Here is a 14,361-nt window from a genome sequence, read left to right as displayed (position 1 = left end):
AGTTCATGAGCAGTTTTTAATCAAATACTGTTTGATTCAAAACTGCTCATTGCCATGTCCAGGCGGCATAAACAGTAATATTTACCTTTGGCGATGACGATCGTAGTGCGTCACAGCACCTTCTAGTCTACGTTTAGGGCAAACTTTTAGACACCACAAGAATAAAACCACCGCCCGTGTTGTGGAAAATTCTCTTCTCTCCTACTACTGCAAAGATTTGAAATATTCAGAATGGAAAACGAAGATATGGCATTGAAAGATGCAAAAAGACGAGAACGTCAATCAGGTAACACTCAAACTAACATGATTTTTGCTTGCGTTACGAAGCTGAAACGTAACTATGTTTCGATATTTGAGCGCAGAAAAGCTCACTATCTATTATTTGCAATACATCACAAATCTTTGTTCATTCGCAACTAGTGTGACTGGCATAAAATAAAGTGTCACATTCGACATGAGGTTTTACCCAAAGCTAGCAAATGCGAAGCTAACGAAGGCTAGCCCCTCCCATTTACAAGCTAACGCCGTCGTGTGAAAGTTGACTACGCATACGTAATATACGCTGATTTCATGTACCTAAACCACCCGATGCAAGAACAAACTGCTGTGTCGCCTTTGTCGTTAATTTTTGTGAGTGAGTGAACGAATCACGTACAAACTCTTCCCTGAATGCATGCACCACCGCATTAGATTGTCGTGGTTAAAACGCAGTTTTTGTTTTTCAATTTCGCATCATTTCCAAGTACAACAGGTCATCATTTCTGATCACATTTGGACGTATGCCTGATGCCAAGATCATCGAGGATAGGTTCTCTTCCTTTCGATATACAGTACAGTGAACCACCGCCTATTCACGAATGCACATTTTCGCTTTTCTGTGCAACCTGTTGACAGAGTGGGACTCTGCAACACGGGTTTTGTCTGACAGTCTACAAGAAGAAAGAACTTAAATACAAAGAATCAAAGGCACACTGTTATGTACCTAACGTGCATGCATGATGCAGTACAGTAGCAACTTGAACTGGGTAATGTATCATCAAATATATTTCCCTCAAAATTCCAACTGTAACCCCAAATACATAAATGCTATTATGTTTTGTTTTTATTTTCATTATGCTGATGATGTTCTTGAGGGGAAAAAACAAGGGCAGATTCGGAATCAGCACAAAACCATTACCGACAAAGTTGTCCTTGCCTCTCTAATTAAAAAATTGAATAAACATTTGTAGACCCGGTGTTAATAAAAAAATAATAAAATAAAATAGAAGGTGGTTTCAGTTACTTTGGGTGTTTCGCTCTTCTGAAGGGCTCAGTTCCTACCCCTTGTGAATAATCAGGGTTTACTGTACAGTATATTGTTATTGTGCTCTTGGATCAATGGTGTTTTGACCTTTAACTTTGTCTGTAGGTCCAAGCAGCACTTTGCATGATGCAGAAGGTATTGCATCCAATCACACGCAATGAATCATTGCATGTCATCATGTTTTGAAATGAAATTCAAATTGGCTGTTGGGTCATTGGCTAATGCTGCTTAGCTTTAACCTAATCACTACTAAGAGTGAGTGATCATAGATCGGTAACTTGTAGAGCAGTGTGTTAGGCCTGTAATTATTATTTTTTTGAAACATCAATGGCATTCAACATAATTTGTGTATGAATTATTTTGACAATGCAGGGGTTCTCGGTTTATGACTGGGTTGTCTTCGTATGGCGCCATTTTCTATCACTAACCTGCTACACGAATACACTCGTCAAGTCATTGTCAATATTCGTCTGTAAGAACACGAAAAGTTTGTTGCATGCTGTACGTAACTTTGAAATGTTAAATCGCCATTAAAAAAAAAGAATGCCAAATCAGAATTTTCATATCCGAGGGAGAAAAAAAATCATAGAATATTGTCGCGCTTACTCGTGTCACAGGAATGTTTGAATGGCAATGCGTGTGATGTATGTAGGTGGGCGGTGCACAGCAACATGCAAAGTGCACTTTTTGAGTGACACCTGGAAATTACGTGTGTGGGAATGCGTATCCAACTAATAAGCATTAAATTAAACTGTTAAGCAACCAGTTAACAAAGCCTGCCTAAGCAGTCTACCAACACCTTACTTGTTACTTCGTTGAACCTGTAGCGCAAAGCGAGTTAACAAACTCGGATGTTGGCCCGGAAAGATGAACCCTCCCAGGTGAGATTAGTGCTAGCTAGCTGATACGAAAGAACGGCGATACATTTTCAACTTTTTCAAAAGTTTAAAAAAAAAAACCCACCCTGAGTTCCGCTGTACGGCAAGGGATCCCAGAGGTTAAAGTAAGTTATTTTCTACCAAAAAGGAAAACCATTCCATCTGTTGAAATGGCTGCATTCGTTAGTTATGTCATGTTATAATATGTTTTAAAAAGGTGAATATTTGGCTTGGTAAAGCGCTTTGGACAGCATTTGGTATACATTAAGTGGCCTCCATTTACCGTTATGAGCAAAATTGGATTTGGCACTTCTTGGGTTATGAGGTGGGCAAAAGTCAACTTAGTAAAATATTCACATTGATTCTGGACCCGATCGTTAAACAGTAAACGGATCCTGAACAGATAGAGCTCGATAGTTATGCCCACCACAAGTCTGGCTCACGGGAGGTTCATGTGATGTTCAAAAGCTGAGCCCTAAGGCACTGTGATATCATTTTCAGTCGACAGCCAAGTGGTAAAATGGCCACCCTCTGAGATAGATAAAGCTAGGTGGATTTGGCTGCTGTATTCATATTCCACAACCACAGTATTAATCAAAATAGACTTCCCCTTCAAGGCTACGTTAACAATCAGAAACCAGTCCCAGTTTCTTTCTTTGGTTTATTATTGAAGGACTTGAAGTTGAACCAATCACTCACGAGAGTGGAGTACTGCAGCCGTTCACATTCAGAATTGCTGAATTCAGGGGGTCCTTGGTTTATGATCGAGTTCCATTAGAAAAAGGGCCACAGTATCATTTACATATTTCAATGCAATAGTCAAGTCATAATTACTATAAATATTTGTTTGACAAATGCTTCCTTGGTCATAAATATAAAAACAATCAAATAGAAAAGTAATGAATATGACGGTAAGCGAGCAAGCCATCTTGTGTTGTGATGCAATATTCTTTCATTGGTGCACAAGCTAGTTCCCTGCATGGCATTCGTAACCTCAAAAAGTCGGAAGCACAGTAACTCTTTGTCTACAAAACACCATAAATATAAACCAAATGAAAAGATGAATGAATGAAAAGCATTATGTACGGCGGTGATGAAGCTTGTCTCCGTATGCCAAACGATGACAGATTCTTACCCCGCATGCCGTAATCTGGAATTACTGTATTACAGGACCATCATAAACCGACCCCTCCTCCCCCCATGCATTTATTTACACGTGAACATGAAAATGACTTTTTTTTTTCTTTCTTTTCTAGCCTTGGAGAATGGAGACTCTAACATTGGCGTATGTGGCTGGTTGTTGGTGCTGTTGTCTCTTCTACTCATGATAGTCACACTGCCTATCTCCATTTGGATGTGCATCAAGGTCATGTTTGTTTTATTACATGCATTTTTTTTTTTTTTTTTGTGTTTGTCAAGAGGTCCCCGCAGTTTAAGTCGCCATCAATGTTTGAATGTGCTGTATTGCTGCTAAAGCTTTGAATAGATCAATTAGTTTGTCCTTTTCGTTCAGAAAGACATATCAAATGACAGGATGTCCGTTGGATTTTAAATTAAGACCTACAAAAAAAGCTGCTGTACAAGCTGATAGTGTCTTCCGCCTCTGCACGCAGATTGTGAAGGAGTATGAGAGAGCCATTATTTTCCGCCTGGGACGCCTTTTGCGAGGAGGAGCCAAAGGACCAGGTTGGAAACAACAACTTTCACGCACGCACGCACACACACACACACACACCTCTGAGAATTGTTTGTGTGTGTAAATGTACTTTATATATTTGTGTGTATGTATAATACCTGAAGAAGCTAGTTTGCAAGTTCACCGAAGCTGTTGTGCAGCGGTGTCAAACTCATTGTAGTCGCGGGTGAATTTTGAGTTATGTCTTCCCTCGGAGGGCCGTTATGACAGTGAAACCACAAAATTATTACTTGTACACAACAAATTAATATATTACTAATTTGAAATCAGTCAAGTCAATCATAATAGTTTGTTCGATTATTGTTCAACAGAGTGTAAACTGGGTAACAAAATTAATGCAAAATATCAACGTTATTTATTACACGTGACAATTTGACATTTCGTTGCAGATTTTAGCAAGTTGACACACATGATTTGCTTTCGCGGGCCACATAAAATGACCAGGTGGGCCAGATTTGGCCCCCCCACCCTTGAATTTGACACCTGTGCTGTTCTGCGTGTCGTTGAGCCTCTTTTTAGCATGCTTTACGGCAGCTGTCTCTTTATTTACTTGAGTTTAAAACCAGCGCACCTCGACTTGGCTTTGTTTTAAGATGGCTTCAAAATGTCCGGTTATGATTTTAGTCGAGACAAAAAAAAAAGCCTGTGGGGGCTGCAAAGGGAGGTCTTTGGCGTATTATACTGCATTGTCCAGAGCTAATGTGTAACAGAGTGAGCTAATGATTGATTTTGCGTTGATTTTTCTTATGTCTGCCTGTGTATCCCCACACACTGAACTAGAAATATTTTACAAAAGGATTTGAGCACAAAAAGATGGCGTCCATTCGCGCCTCACACGCGAGGGAATTGCAGTTAGCACTTAGTTGCAACAGAATGAGTTTGCCGTTGTTTTACAGCTCGATGTGCTGCCCGGAGCTAGAGCTTTTTCCTGCGTGACGCATGAGCGGCAGGTCCCGGGAAAAACATCTTCTTGATTTAGAAGATGGAGTTGCGGATGCAGATCGAAGGCAAAGCCCTGCCGGATTCGTTCAATCTGCGGCAAACCGTTCATACGCCACAAGTCAGGTTGATTTAATTTCTGACATAAAAGGGCTCGTGGAGCAACGGTTGCCTGGTTACTTGCAACCATGTGTTGTCCACCCATAAAAGATGGGACAGGAAAGAAAGCTCAGTGAATCTGAAGACAGAAGGAGCACCTATTCCAAAAATATGCCCATTTTCAGTTGGGTTGCCGGGAAAAAAATTATGTGAATTTGACCAATGTCAAGGGTGGTAACTGTCCAGTAAAAGCAGTAATAATACCGGATGAACAAACAAATAAACAAAGAGACTCTTGTTCGACCTCGTTCGCACAAATCAGAAATGGAAACAATACGGCTCTCCCCAACGTGCATCCTGCAGCGGCATTCACCGGGGTCTCATTTACGTGTTGCCATATGTCTGCCAGTGCTGTTTGACTTCTAGATGCAGTAATAAATCTGCAAATAGTGATGGGAGTGCCTATTTTTCCCCCCCCCGCTTGTAAGACAAGGTATTTGTAGAGGAAAAATACAGGCTCCCATGAGAAACAATTTGCATGCATCTCATGGCTCTCCGTCTCTTCATCTTTGATTTGTTGTTTTACTGCATCCAATAAAAAGGCAGGGTGTGTCCTCTTAAAAATTGTGAAATTGGACTCCCTCAAGTGCCAGGGGACCCCATTGGTGACGGCGTGGGGTAATAATAGCTCTCTGCCAGCAAATCTCACATTCCTGGGGGTCTTGTGGTGTTTATGCCCCCAACTAAATTCAGCACTTGGTTCGCTGTAATGCGCCGTTAACCGCCGTCGCACAATCGGGCTGTGGCACAACCCAACAGGCATGTTTTCTCTTGTTTTTAATGAGTGCAGGCTTGTGCAGCCGCTTCATCTGTCAATGTAGCGAGTTAGGGGATGAAATAGTTGCCGATCCTGATACTAAAACAGTTATTTCACCACACTGGAATTTTACTTCAAACCACAACCTCGCGGCGTCGCGAGGTCCCCGCAAGGCCTTTCTGATTAGTCTCAGCTTGGCCCGGGAGAAGGCCGTGGTTCGTATTTGCCATTGGCTCAGATTTTCCCCCAGTTAAATCTGCACTTTCCATAATTGAAAATGCTTGAATGCTAAATGTTTGCATTCCGAGCGTTTCAACTCAGGCACGTGCCAAGTCTTATTTGGTGCCCCCGCTGGATGGTTGTGACTTGAAACGGGCTTCTGAAAGCCGCGAATATTCACAGCTTTGCCCGACTGTCAGCACAGCTGCAGTCTTCTAAAGCCTGCTTGACTTGGCCCCTCGCCAAGATTTCATTCATCCCGCCGGCTTCAAACATTGCCGGAGACACCCGCTTCTTATTGTGTTTACCGCGGACGCAGTCTCTGCAAAGACTATTTGCATTCTTATGATTCCACAGGTTTGTTCTTCATCTTGCCGTGCACCGACAGCTTCATCAACGTGGACATGCGCACCATCACCTTTGACATCCCACCGCAAGAGGTATGACACGCGCGCCGGTGTTGACGTCGAACAAATACATCTCGCAGACGCTCAAAGGCTGTCAAAATACATTTGGAAAATTCCTCCTCCAGCTCCCGAATGTAAAAGACCATAAACTTGAAATGTACTGTTGCGAGCGAGCACAATTTATGACGCCCTGCCGTCTAATGCCTGGAAAGTGACTCGGTGCAGGCATGTTTTGGAGATATCAATTTCAACCAAAGAAAATTACACATTAGTCGTCGCAGAATCAGGATCAGAATCATTTTTATTGGCCAAGCATGTAAAACACAAAAGGAATTTGTCTCCGGTAGTATACGCCAGTGTTTTTCAAACTTTTTTGAGCCAAGGCCTACTTCTTTCATTGGAAAAATCTCGCGGCACACCACTAGCTGAAAATGTGAAGGGAAAAAAAACGCTTATTTGAATAATTAATGTGTTATATTGTTTAACCGCATTACTTTAACCGTATTTAGCATTGAAGAATGACATTATAGCAGCTTGAATTGGAATCAAATGAACACAAAGAAAATGTATTTTCTATTTTTTCATATTTATTGTTTCACCGTCGTCCTGCATTCATGGGTCACAAATTCGCTTGTTTCTCCTCTAAACATAAGGCAATTGGCTAGCTGTTGCTGCTCCCTAGCGGTATGGGAGGGTACTACACAATTACTTTCTGTGCGATAGACCACACAGGCATACAAATTGGATATTTTCCGGCGGCACACCTGACAATGTCTTGCGACACACTGGTTGAAAAATGCTGGTATACGCTATACTAGTATTGCAATAACAAAGGCTGCCTTGCGCCGCATTTGCCGCTAACTGCGCAGCCCTGTCTTTCATTTTTGTGACGTACGCCGCCAAGCAACACAGAATCGCCACGGCAACAACGTGCAAGAAAATCCAAAGTTTTCTGTAACTTTTCATCTTAAACGGCACCCGAAGTTTGAAAACAATTGGATATGTTTAGTGAGGATAAGCGTCTGTGAGAATGGATAGATGGTTAAGGTTGTTAAAAAAGAAAACATATATAAAAGGCCAAAAATGGTACCAAATTCCAAAGTAAAGTTAAAAAGACTTACCGTATTGGCCCGACATTTTACCCATTCACGACGCTAGATGGCGCCAGATATCATTGAAGCGAATGGTGAACTTGACTCCGCAGGCCAACGTGAACCCCTGCCACGAAGAAGAAAAATAAAAAAATAGTGGTCAGAAGGAAAAGAGAACAAAATAATAGAAGAGGTAACAGAAAATGGAGAAACGTCGTGACAATCTGGAGAAAAGTGGGCCGAAGATCGGCCAGGTTAACCGGCAGTTGAGGAGAAGTTATGATGTCATTTACATTTCAAAAACCAGAAGCCATTCATTTACGAATGTGATTGCACTTTAGATTTGAATGAGGCAAAATAACATGCTTTTTCTCTCAAATATATTGTTATAATCATTTGTTTCAGATGTACTGTAATTATTGTCTGTATAAAAATTAATCTGGTGTTCAAAAAGTCTTTTTTCAAACTTGAGTCTTGAAAAAGAAGGGGTCGTCTTATAATTACGGCCGTCTTATATTTGGGCAAATACGGTACTTCCTGTTAGGTTTAATGTATGACTGGAAAATAGTTTTTGGAGGTCTTTTCGGCAGTTGCATATGCCTCTTAATTTTCGTAGAAGTGGATGAAACTTTCAACCAGGGTGCTTTGTTGACAATTTATAGGGGGCAGTAGTGAGCTATTTTGACCACTAAAATTGAGTGGCGACTCACCATCAATGCCATCGCAGATCTCTGACCGACAGCCAAAATGTATTTTTGTCATGTTTGGTTCACATCCATGCATGATGCATGTGATCAGTCACTGTGGCAGTACCGTGAGCGCGCGTAACAAGTTGTTCCAACTTGCTTTCCTGATTCTGTGCTTATCCAATTCCTTGAATATTTCCACCAATGAAAACGTCCTTCTGCCAGCGTCGCCTTTTTCATAGACGAGTATTGACCCAACATTGCGTCGAATATTTTTTTCTTTTTAAGATAATTTGGTCAGACATCTATGTAAAGTGAACAAATAAAAGTTTATTCACATTCAAAAGAGAGAACCAACAAACCAACACGCGAGTATGTTCCAAATAACTGTCAGAAAAAAAACAATCCTGGAGAACATGGAAGACCAACCACTATTATCTTATCCTGGTGTGATAGAATAAAAAAGCTGTGTTGGCATCTTCCTCACACTCAATATCTTGCTGCCCGTTTTCCTGTTTGGAACTTGGCAATCCTTGCAGGTTTTGACCAAAGACTCGGTGACAGTGAGTGTGGATGGCGTGGTGTACTACCGGGTTCAGAATGCCACTCTGGCCGTGGCCAACATCACCAACGCTGATGCTGCAACACGCCTGTTGGCCCAGACCACGCTGAGAAATGTTCTCGGGACCAAGAACCTGGCTGAGATCCTTTCGGACCGTGAAGAAATTGCACACAGCATGCAGGTAAGAGTCCTCTTCACTCTCAGTCGCTTGCGTGAGGCCCATTCCACGACAATTTGGATGCATCGATCAGGACGTATTGGGGATGGAGGGGGGTGCAGTCATTCGACCGCTTTAATACTTGTGTCTTTGTGATGAGAACCGCGGCTCTCGTCACTCTGCACTTTTTCTCCGCTGCATTCAAGGCAGCTGACAATGTGACAGAAGTGCTCTATAAAATCGGCTGGCTTTATGCTCTTTTCACTGTTAGGCAGAAAAAGGCCGAACCCTGCAGTTTTCAGAAAGAACAAAAATGTTGAAAAAAATCAAATTGTGTAAGCAAGTAATTGTGCTGCCCACTTGCTGAATCGAGCCTGCACATGCACAAAAAGATGGGGTGCTCCATTGTTTGCGAAGGCAAGAGGGAGCATTTGTGTGTGTGAATTTAGACTAAAATGAATCAAATGACTTTCATCTGAAGAAAACTACATTGATCGGTTTATTGAACGTCTCGTACGTTTGAGAGAACTCGGAAATCTCAGGGTGCGCAGGGAATTGCCTGTTTTAGCCTAATGGAAAGTCTGCCCCTGGCACTAATTTCAGCATGTGTTTGCATAGCCACTGTAGTCAGCTGCTGTTTAAATTAGAAATATTGGAATGACCACTGCCCTTCCGCTTTGTGGACGTATAGCACACAGTCTACGTCTGCCCTCTTAAATCTATTTAACTTGATTACATGGCTGGTGTATTTGTCAATTGGGGACTGTAAGTATTGGTTTTACCAATTAATTCATTTTTGGGGAGGAGCATTGTCTTGATGCTCCCCACGTTATTTGAACCCGTGGTGTTTTATTCTGGGACTCCTGTCACAAACACCCGTATCGGAAGGGCCAGAAAATATTTGGACCAAAAAAATGTCAGAAGATGACCCCACTGGCCATATTTGGAACTGTCATCACAACCCGGGGCCATGTGTCTCCTCCACTTAGCCAGCGAGAGTAGCAGACTACATGGTTCTGGTCATGATGACTTGTACCAAATAGACAAACCCAAACATGTCATGTTTTGGCAGTGGGTTGGCTGAAGGACTTCCAACCACCGTTTGTCAAAGGAGATTGGGGACCTGCTCTCGGAATAACCTGCGCTTCATGTGTACTTCTGGTGAAGGAGTTCGCGAAGCAGCTGCGGCGGCCCCATGGCGCAACAGATAAACACGGGGAGCCGATAGAAAACAGAACAGAGGGTTAAAGTGGCCCCTTGATTGCAGCCACTCTCTCGATCTGCATTTATTCGGCTGCAAATGTCGATTTAAAAGTGAACAACCGGGAGAGGATTGAACAAACCAAGAAAGAGCAGCTGTCGCTTTGTGTCTGATTGTTATCATTTATTCATCCGTGACCCATGTGAAGAATTGAATATTTTGTTTTCATGGGCGCCATTTATGTGAGCCATAAGTTGCTTTCATATTCACACCTAATGTCAAGTGTCATAAGTGTGTCTCAATGTTGCTCCACATTCTATTGTTCATTATTTGAACATTTGACATTGCCACTGATTGGACAAAAAAGGCCCCTGTTGTCAGAACATTCATTTTAAAAGCCTTCCCTCTGCTGCCGTCATGTGGTGAAAAGTAGAATGGATAGCGCACCGTAGACACAACCGTAAATATTTCTCCTTGCCACCAAAAACGATCACCTGATTTGAAATCACTTGATCCTTGAGCAGTGACCATCCATCTAAGAAAGCCCGCCTAATGTCTGCGTGTGTCTTGTCAGTCCACCCTTGATGACGCCACTGATGACTGGGGAATCAAGGTGGAGCGAGTGGAGATCAAAGACGTCAAGCTGCCCCTGCAGCTCCAGAGAGCCATGGCGGCCGAGGCTGAAGCCACCCGGGAGGCCAGAGCCAAGGTATGTTTCACTGCGGCGCGCCACTCACATAAGAGGGGCGACGTGACTGGCAATGATCTCAAACCAGAGGGTCCAAATTTCCTCCTTGACCGGCAAAATTCCCACGCTTCGTACCTGCCTCAGTTTTACTCTGAGATGGCTTAACGTGTGCCCAAAAGTATTGTTTAAAAAGGTCTCGACTTTTGTCGATGCGTTGTAATTTATAGATGATGTTACAGAAAAAGAATCCACCTGTTGCTGAGCCTAAACATTAATTCATAAATATTCCATGTTATTATTATTATTATTGTTATTATTATTAAGAAAACCTGATGTCTTGGTTCTAGTAGTAAAAATTTAATTTGCTCTCTTGTTCGCCTGTTGGAAGGCATGAGAAATCCTTAAGTTGCCTCGTGGGATTGTGGTCGTCTAGTTTTCGTACAATTTTAAAAAAAAAAATAAAGTTGAGTAAGTCTTACTATATAAGAAAGTAATTTGCTACAGCTGGAAGCTGATCGAACTTGAAAATACCACTGTATCCTTTGTGCTTAAAAGCACCTGATTAATCAATGTAAATGTGAAAATGGAGGGTAATTACTCATGCGTGCCCTCCTAGGTTATCGCCGCCGAGGGCGAAATGAACGCCTCGAGGGCATTGAAGGAGGCATCGCTGGTGATTGCCGAATCTCCGTCCGCGCTGCAGCTGCGCTACCTGCAGACCCTCAACACCATCGCCGCCGAGAAAAACTCGACTATCATCTTCCCTCTGCCTCTGGAGATGATGCAGGGCTTTTCCAAACGTTAAGCATCCATCCCATCCGGCCCCAAACAAGCATTTGCATCAAAAACATGGGAAAGTGACCTTACATACATTCACATACTTCTTGTGTAATGCCTGATGCTGCAGTTTTGCTCCAACCACTGCCCGCATAGATTTTATTGTAGTTGTTTCGAGGTTTTAACTCGCTACATGCACCCTGTTTTTATCATTGCATGCTGGGTTTTTTTTGCTAACGTGTTTCCACATCTTCTAACCGTGTTTGTAGGCTCTCCGTCCATCCATTTTCTAATTCGCTATTCCTCACAAGGGTCACGGGCGCGCTGGAGCCTATCCCAGCTGTCTTCAAGCAGTAGGCGGGGGACACCCGGAACCGGTTGCCAGCCAATCGCTGAGCACACATAGACAAATTACCATTTTCGCTTACAATCATACCTATCAACAATTTGGAGTGTGCCATTAACCTGCCATGCATGTTTTTGCAATGTGGGAGGAAACCGTAATACCCGAAGAAAATCCACACAGGCACTGCGAGGCCAAAGTGCGAACCAGCCGACCACCGTGGCATGGAGGCTCCTGTCCGGTGGGCTATTCTTGTAATGAATGATGCCTCACAGACGAAAGCTAACAGTCGATGTAAAAATCATAAGGCTTTCCAAATGAACTCGTTACACGGACACGCTTGCCGTCGAATAGCTTTATAGTGAACATAAGAAGTCGTTGAGAGTAAAAATGAATGCCCTACGCTTTTTACACCACAGTGCCACCTGCTGCAACTCCCTCAGCCTTAAATCCTCAAATCTTTCTCACGAATAAATGACCGAGCCACGTCTTTAGTACGTTGTACAGTTTTAGAGCCATACCATGCGTTCACGTAGCAGTGGTGTAACACATAGAGGAGTTCATGCGAACCTGCATGAGGAATCCTTAAGTATAGAGAATTTGAAGAGTGCCATACAATTAACAGTATTGTTTCACAAGATATATTTGTCAATACTTCAGTTACAGATTACAAATTCAACCTAGAGGTAACACCCATGTTTTAATCAGTATTCAACACTGTATATGCTGCTTATTTAGCTGGATTCTCATATAGCTAATGTCATTTTAAGATTTTTTTTATTTTAAATTTTTGGGTGGGGGCGAGGGGCTCCCCTGCAACATAGACAAGCCATACATGTGTCGTAGATTATTGCTTCATGGGAGCTAATAGTCCCTAAGAATGCTCCTCCGCAAAGCAAAAAGCCTTAATTTACTGCCATGGATTTATTTGGGCTCCTTTTCTATGCAGTTTTAAATGTAGCATCAGAGTTTTTAATTTGCTTCTTATTCAGTCAGTCAATTCCTCTCTTAAAAAGTTAAGAGTGTTTGTTTTGGGCTGTCTTTAAAGTTGAATTGTCGTGTTTGAAATGTGATGTGACCAGTAGTTGTTACAATATGGAGAAAATTTCGAACTCGAGAGCTTTACTAAATCATTCAGGTGTGCGCGCATGTGCTTTACCATGCAATTGTATTCATGTTTAGCTTTGAGAAGTTGTATTACTCTACGCTATGTGTGTGTGTATTTAAAATATATATACAGGATATATATAATTTAAACACACACACACATGTTGTTACAGTACAGTTGCATCCGGTGTGTTTTGCCCATTCGCACCAGCATTCGTCTGAATGAAACGCTAGTGATGAAAATTGGGGGGGAAAAAATGCTACTGTCTTGATTTTTGTTCACGTTAAATGATGTAAATGTTAATTTACATTATTTGAAACCTACTGGGCAACAATTTTTTTTTTAAATGTTTTGTTTGCTGTTTTGTACAATATTTAGGATTGAAGACTGTTCTGATCCCAAAGCTGGAAATTAAATGCAAGTCCATTTTTGTTATGATTTTTATCTCGCATTATTAAAAATGCTATTAAATCTTCAATCAAGAGATTTGGATTTTATTTATTTATTTTCATATAGTAAGACACGCACAACTTGCAATTTAATTTTATTACTGTGCCGGCATGCAGCGAGACCTAAACTGTCGACGACTCCTGCTTAAAAACATTTGCCATCCTGACCAACTACAATACAAGGCATTCTATTACTTTGCTGGCTGTGTTTAGGCATGTGTCCAAATATAAAATCCATTTTTAAAAAAAAAAGGAAAAGAGATTGCACTTCAACAAAAACCCTGCATGAAGCCAGCCTGCACAGCATGACTATGCTATTTGATTTTAAAAGCAAATGAAGGCCACCTTGTGAGGCAACAACTAACTTGTTTCTTGACATAGCGACAAAAGTCTCGGCATACTAAGAGCTACAATCAAAAACAGTCTTCAGCTTGTGGAGGCGGCGAAGTGTCAGGTGCTATTAGGATGGTGAGGCGTGGCGGGGACCAAGCGTGAGCTCACATGGCCAGTTCGGCCATGGCCCGCTCCAGGGGGTCGCTGGTCCAGTAGTCGTGGTCCCAGCCCAGGAACCAGCCGGTAAAGGTGGGCGGCTCGAAGCACTGCTTGATCTTCACGATGGGCGTCCTGCGGTCTCTGTTAGCCGGGTCTGTCTCGATGTAACGCACCGCTGAAGGCAGAGATATGTTAATACTTTGCGACAGACAACCATTTCCGTTTATTCAGCTTAGCAACAAGCAACTTTATGAGCTCACCTGCGCAAAATGTACTCTTACAGTAAAACCAGGCGAATAACCAAAAGCCACGAATTATTGATGCTCTTAAAAATGTTTAGAATTGCAAAGATTCACTATTTAATCTGTAAATATACCACAAAATATCGCAAAACACTTTAATACCATTTAAACTCATGACCGAAAGATGATTTGATTGAGGGGGGGGGG

General features: G+C 42.1%; 2 protein-coding genes across 5 annotated transcripts in view; one reads left to right on the top strand and one right to left on the bottom strand.

Moving 5' to 3' along the window:
• The first annotated feature begins 138 nt into the window (after positions 1 to 138).
• Positions 139 to 13,455, top strand: stom (stomatin). 2 transcript variants are annotated; one of them, XM_086134723.1, is made up of 8 exons: positions 150 to 286; positions 1,409 to 1,438; positions 3,438 to 3,547; positions 3,795 to 3,867; positions 6,309 to 6,391; positions 8,675 to 8,878; positions 10,630 to 10,764; positions 11,360 to 13,455. In XM_086134723.1, the coding sequence occupies exons 1-8, from the start codon at positions 232 to 234 to the stop codon at positions 11,546 to 11,548; spliced, it is 879 nt and encodes a 292-aa protein (XP_085990849.1). In that variant the 5' UTR covers positions 150 to 231; the 3' UTR covers positions 11,549 to 13,455. The 2 variants fall into 2 exon arrangements, with proteins under 2 accessions (XP_085990850.1, XP_085990849.1); XM_086134724.1 differs by lacking the exon at positions 1,409 to 1,438 and having other exon boundaries at positions 139 to 286.
• Positions 13,450 to 14,361, bottom strand: part of gsna (gelsolin a) — an 18,599-nt gene continuing 17,687 nt past the window's right edge. For all 3 annotated transcript variants that reach the window (XM_086134720.1, XM_086134718.1, XM_086134721.1), the window contains one exon: positions 13,450 to 14,087. In XM_086134720.1, the coding sequence (XP_085990846.1) occupies positions 13,918 to 14,087 (170 nt within the window). In that variant the 3' untranslated portion in view covers positions 13,450 to 13,917. The remainder of the gene's footprint in view (positions 14,088 to 14,361) is intronic.

The sequence above is a fragment of the Hippocampus guttulatus genome, chromosome 17 (assembly GCF_054856545.1).
Source record: "Hippocampus guttulatus isolate MCC_2025c chromosome 17, RoL_Hgut_1.0, whole genome shotgun sequence".
In the NCBI taxonomy this organism is placed as follows: Eukaryota; Metazoa; Chordata; class Actinopteri; order Syngnathiformes; family Syngnathidae; genus Hippocampus; species Hippocampus guttulatus.
The sequence above is the reverse complement of the archived record's forward strand: the minus strand, read 5'-3'. Positions and strand labels throughout refer to the sequence as shown.

Bases quoted from the DNA above. Each gene is read 5' to 3' on its own strand.
- stom (XM_086134723.1), top strand. From the start codon at position 232: ATGGAAAACGAAGATATGGCATTGAAAGATGCAAAAAGACGAGAACGT. The intron at 287-1,408 runs GTAACACTCAAA...CTTTGTCTGTAG, and splicing joins AAGACGAGAACGTCAATCAG to GTCCAAGCAGCACTTTGCAT. The intron at 3,548-3,794 runs GTCATGTTTGTT...CTCTGCACGCAG, and splicing joins CCATTTGGATGTGCATCAAG to ATTGTGAAGGAGTATGAGAG.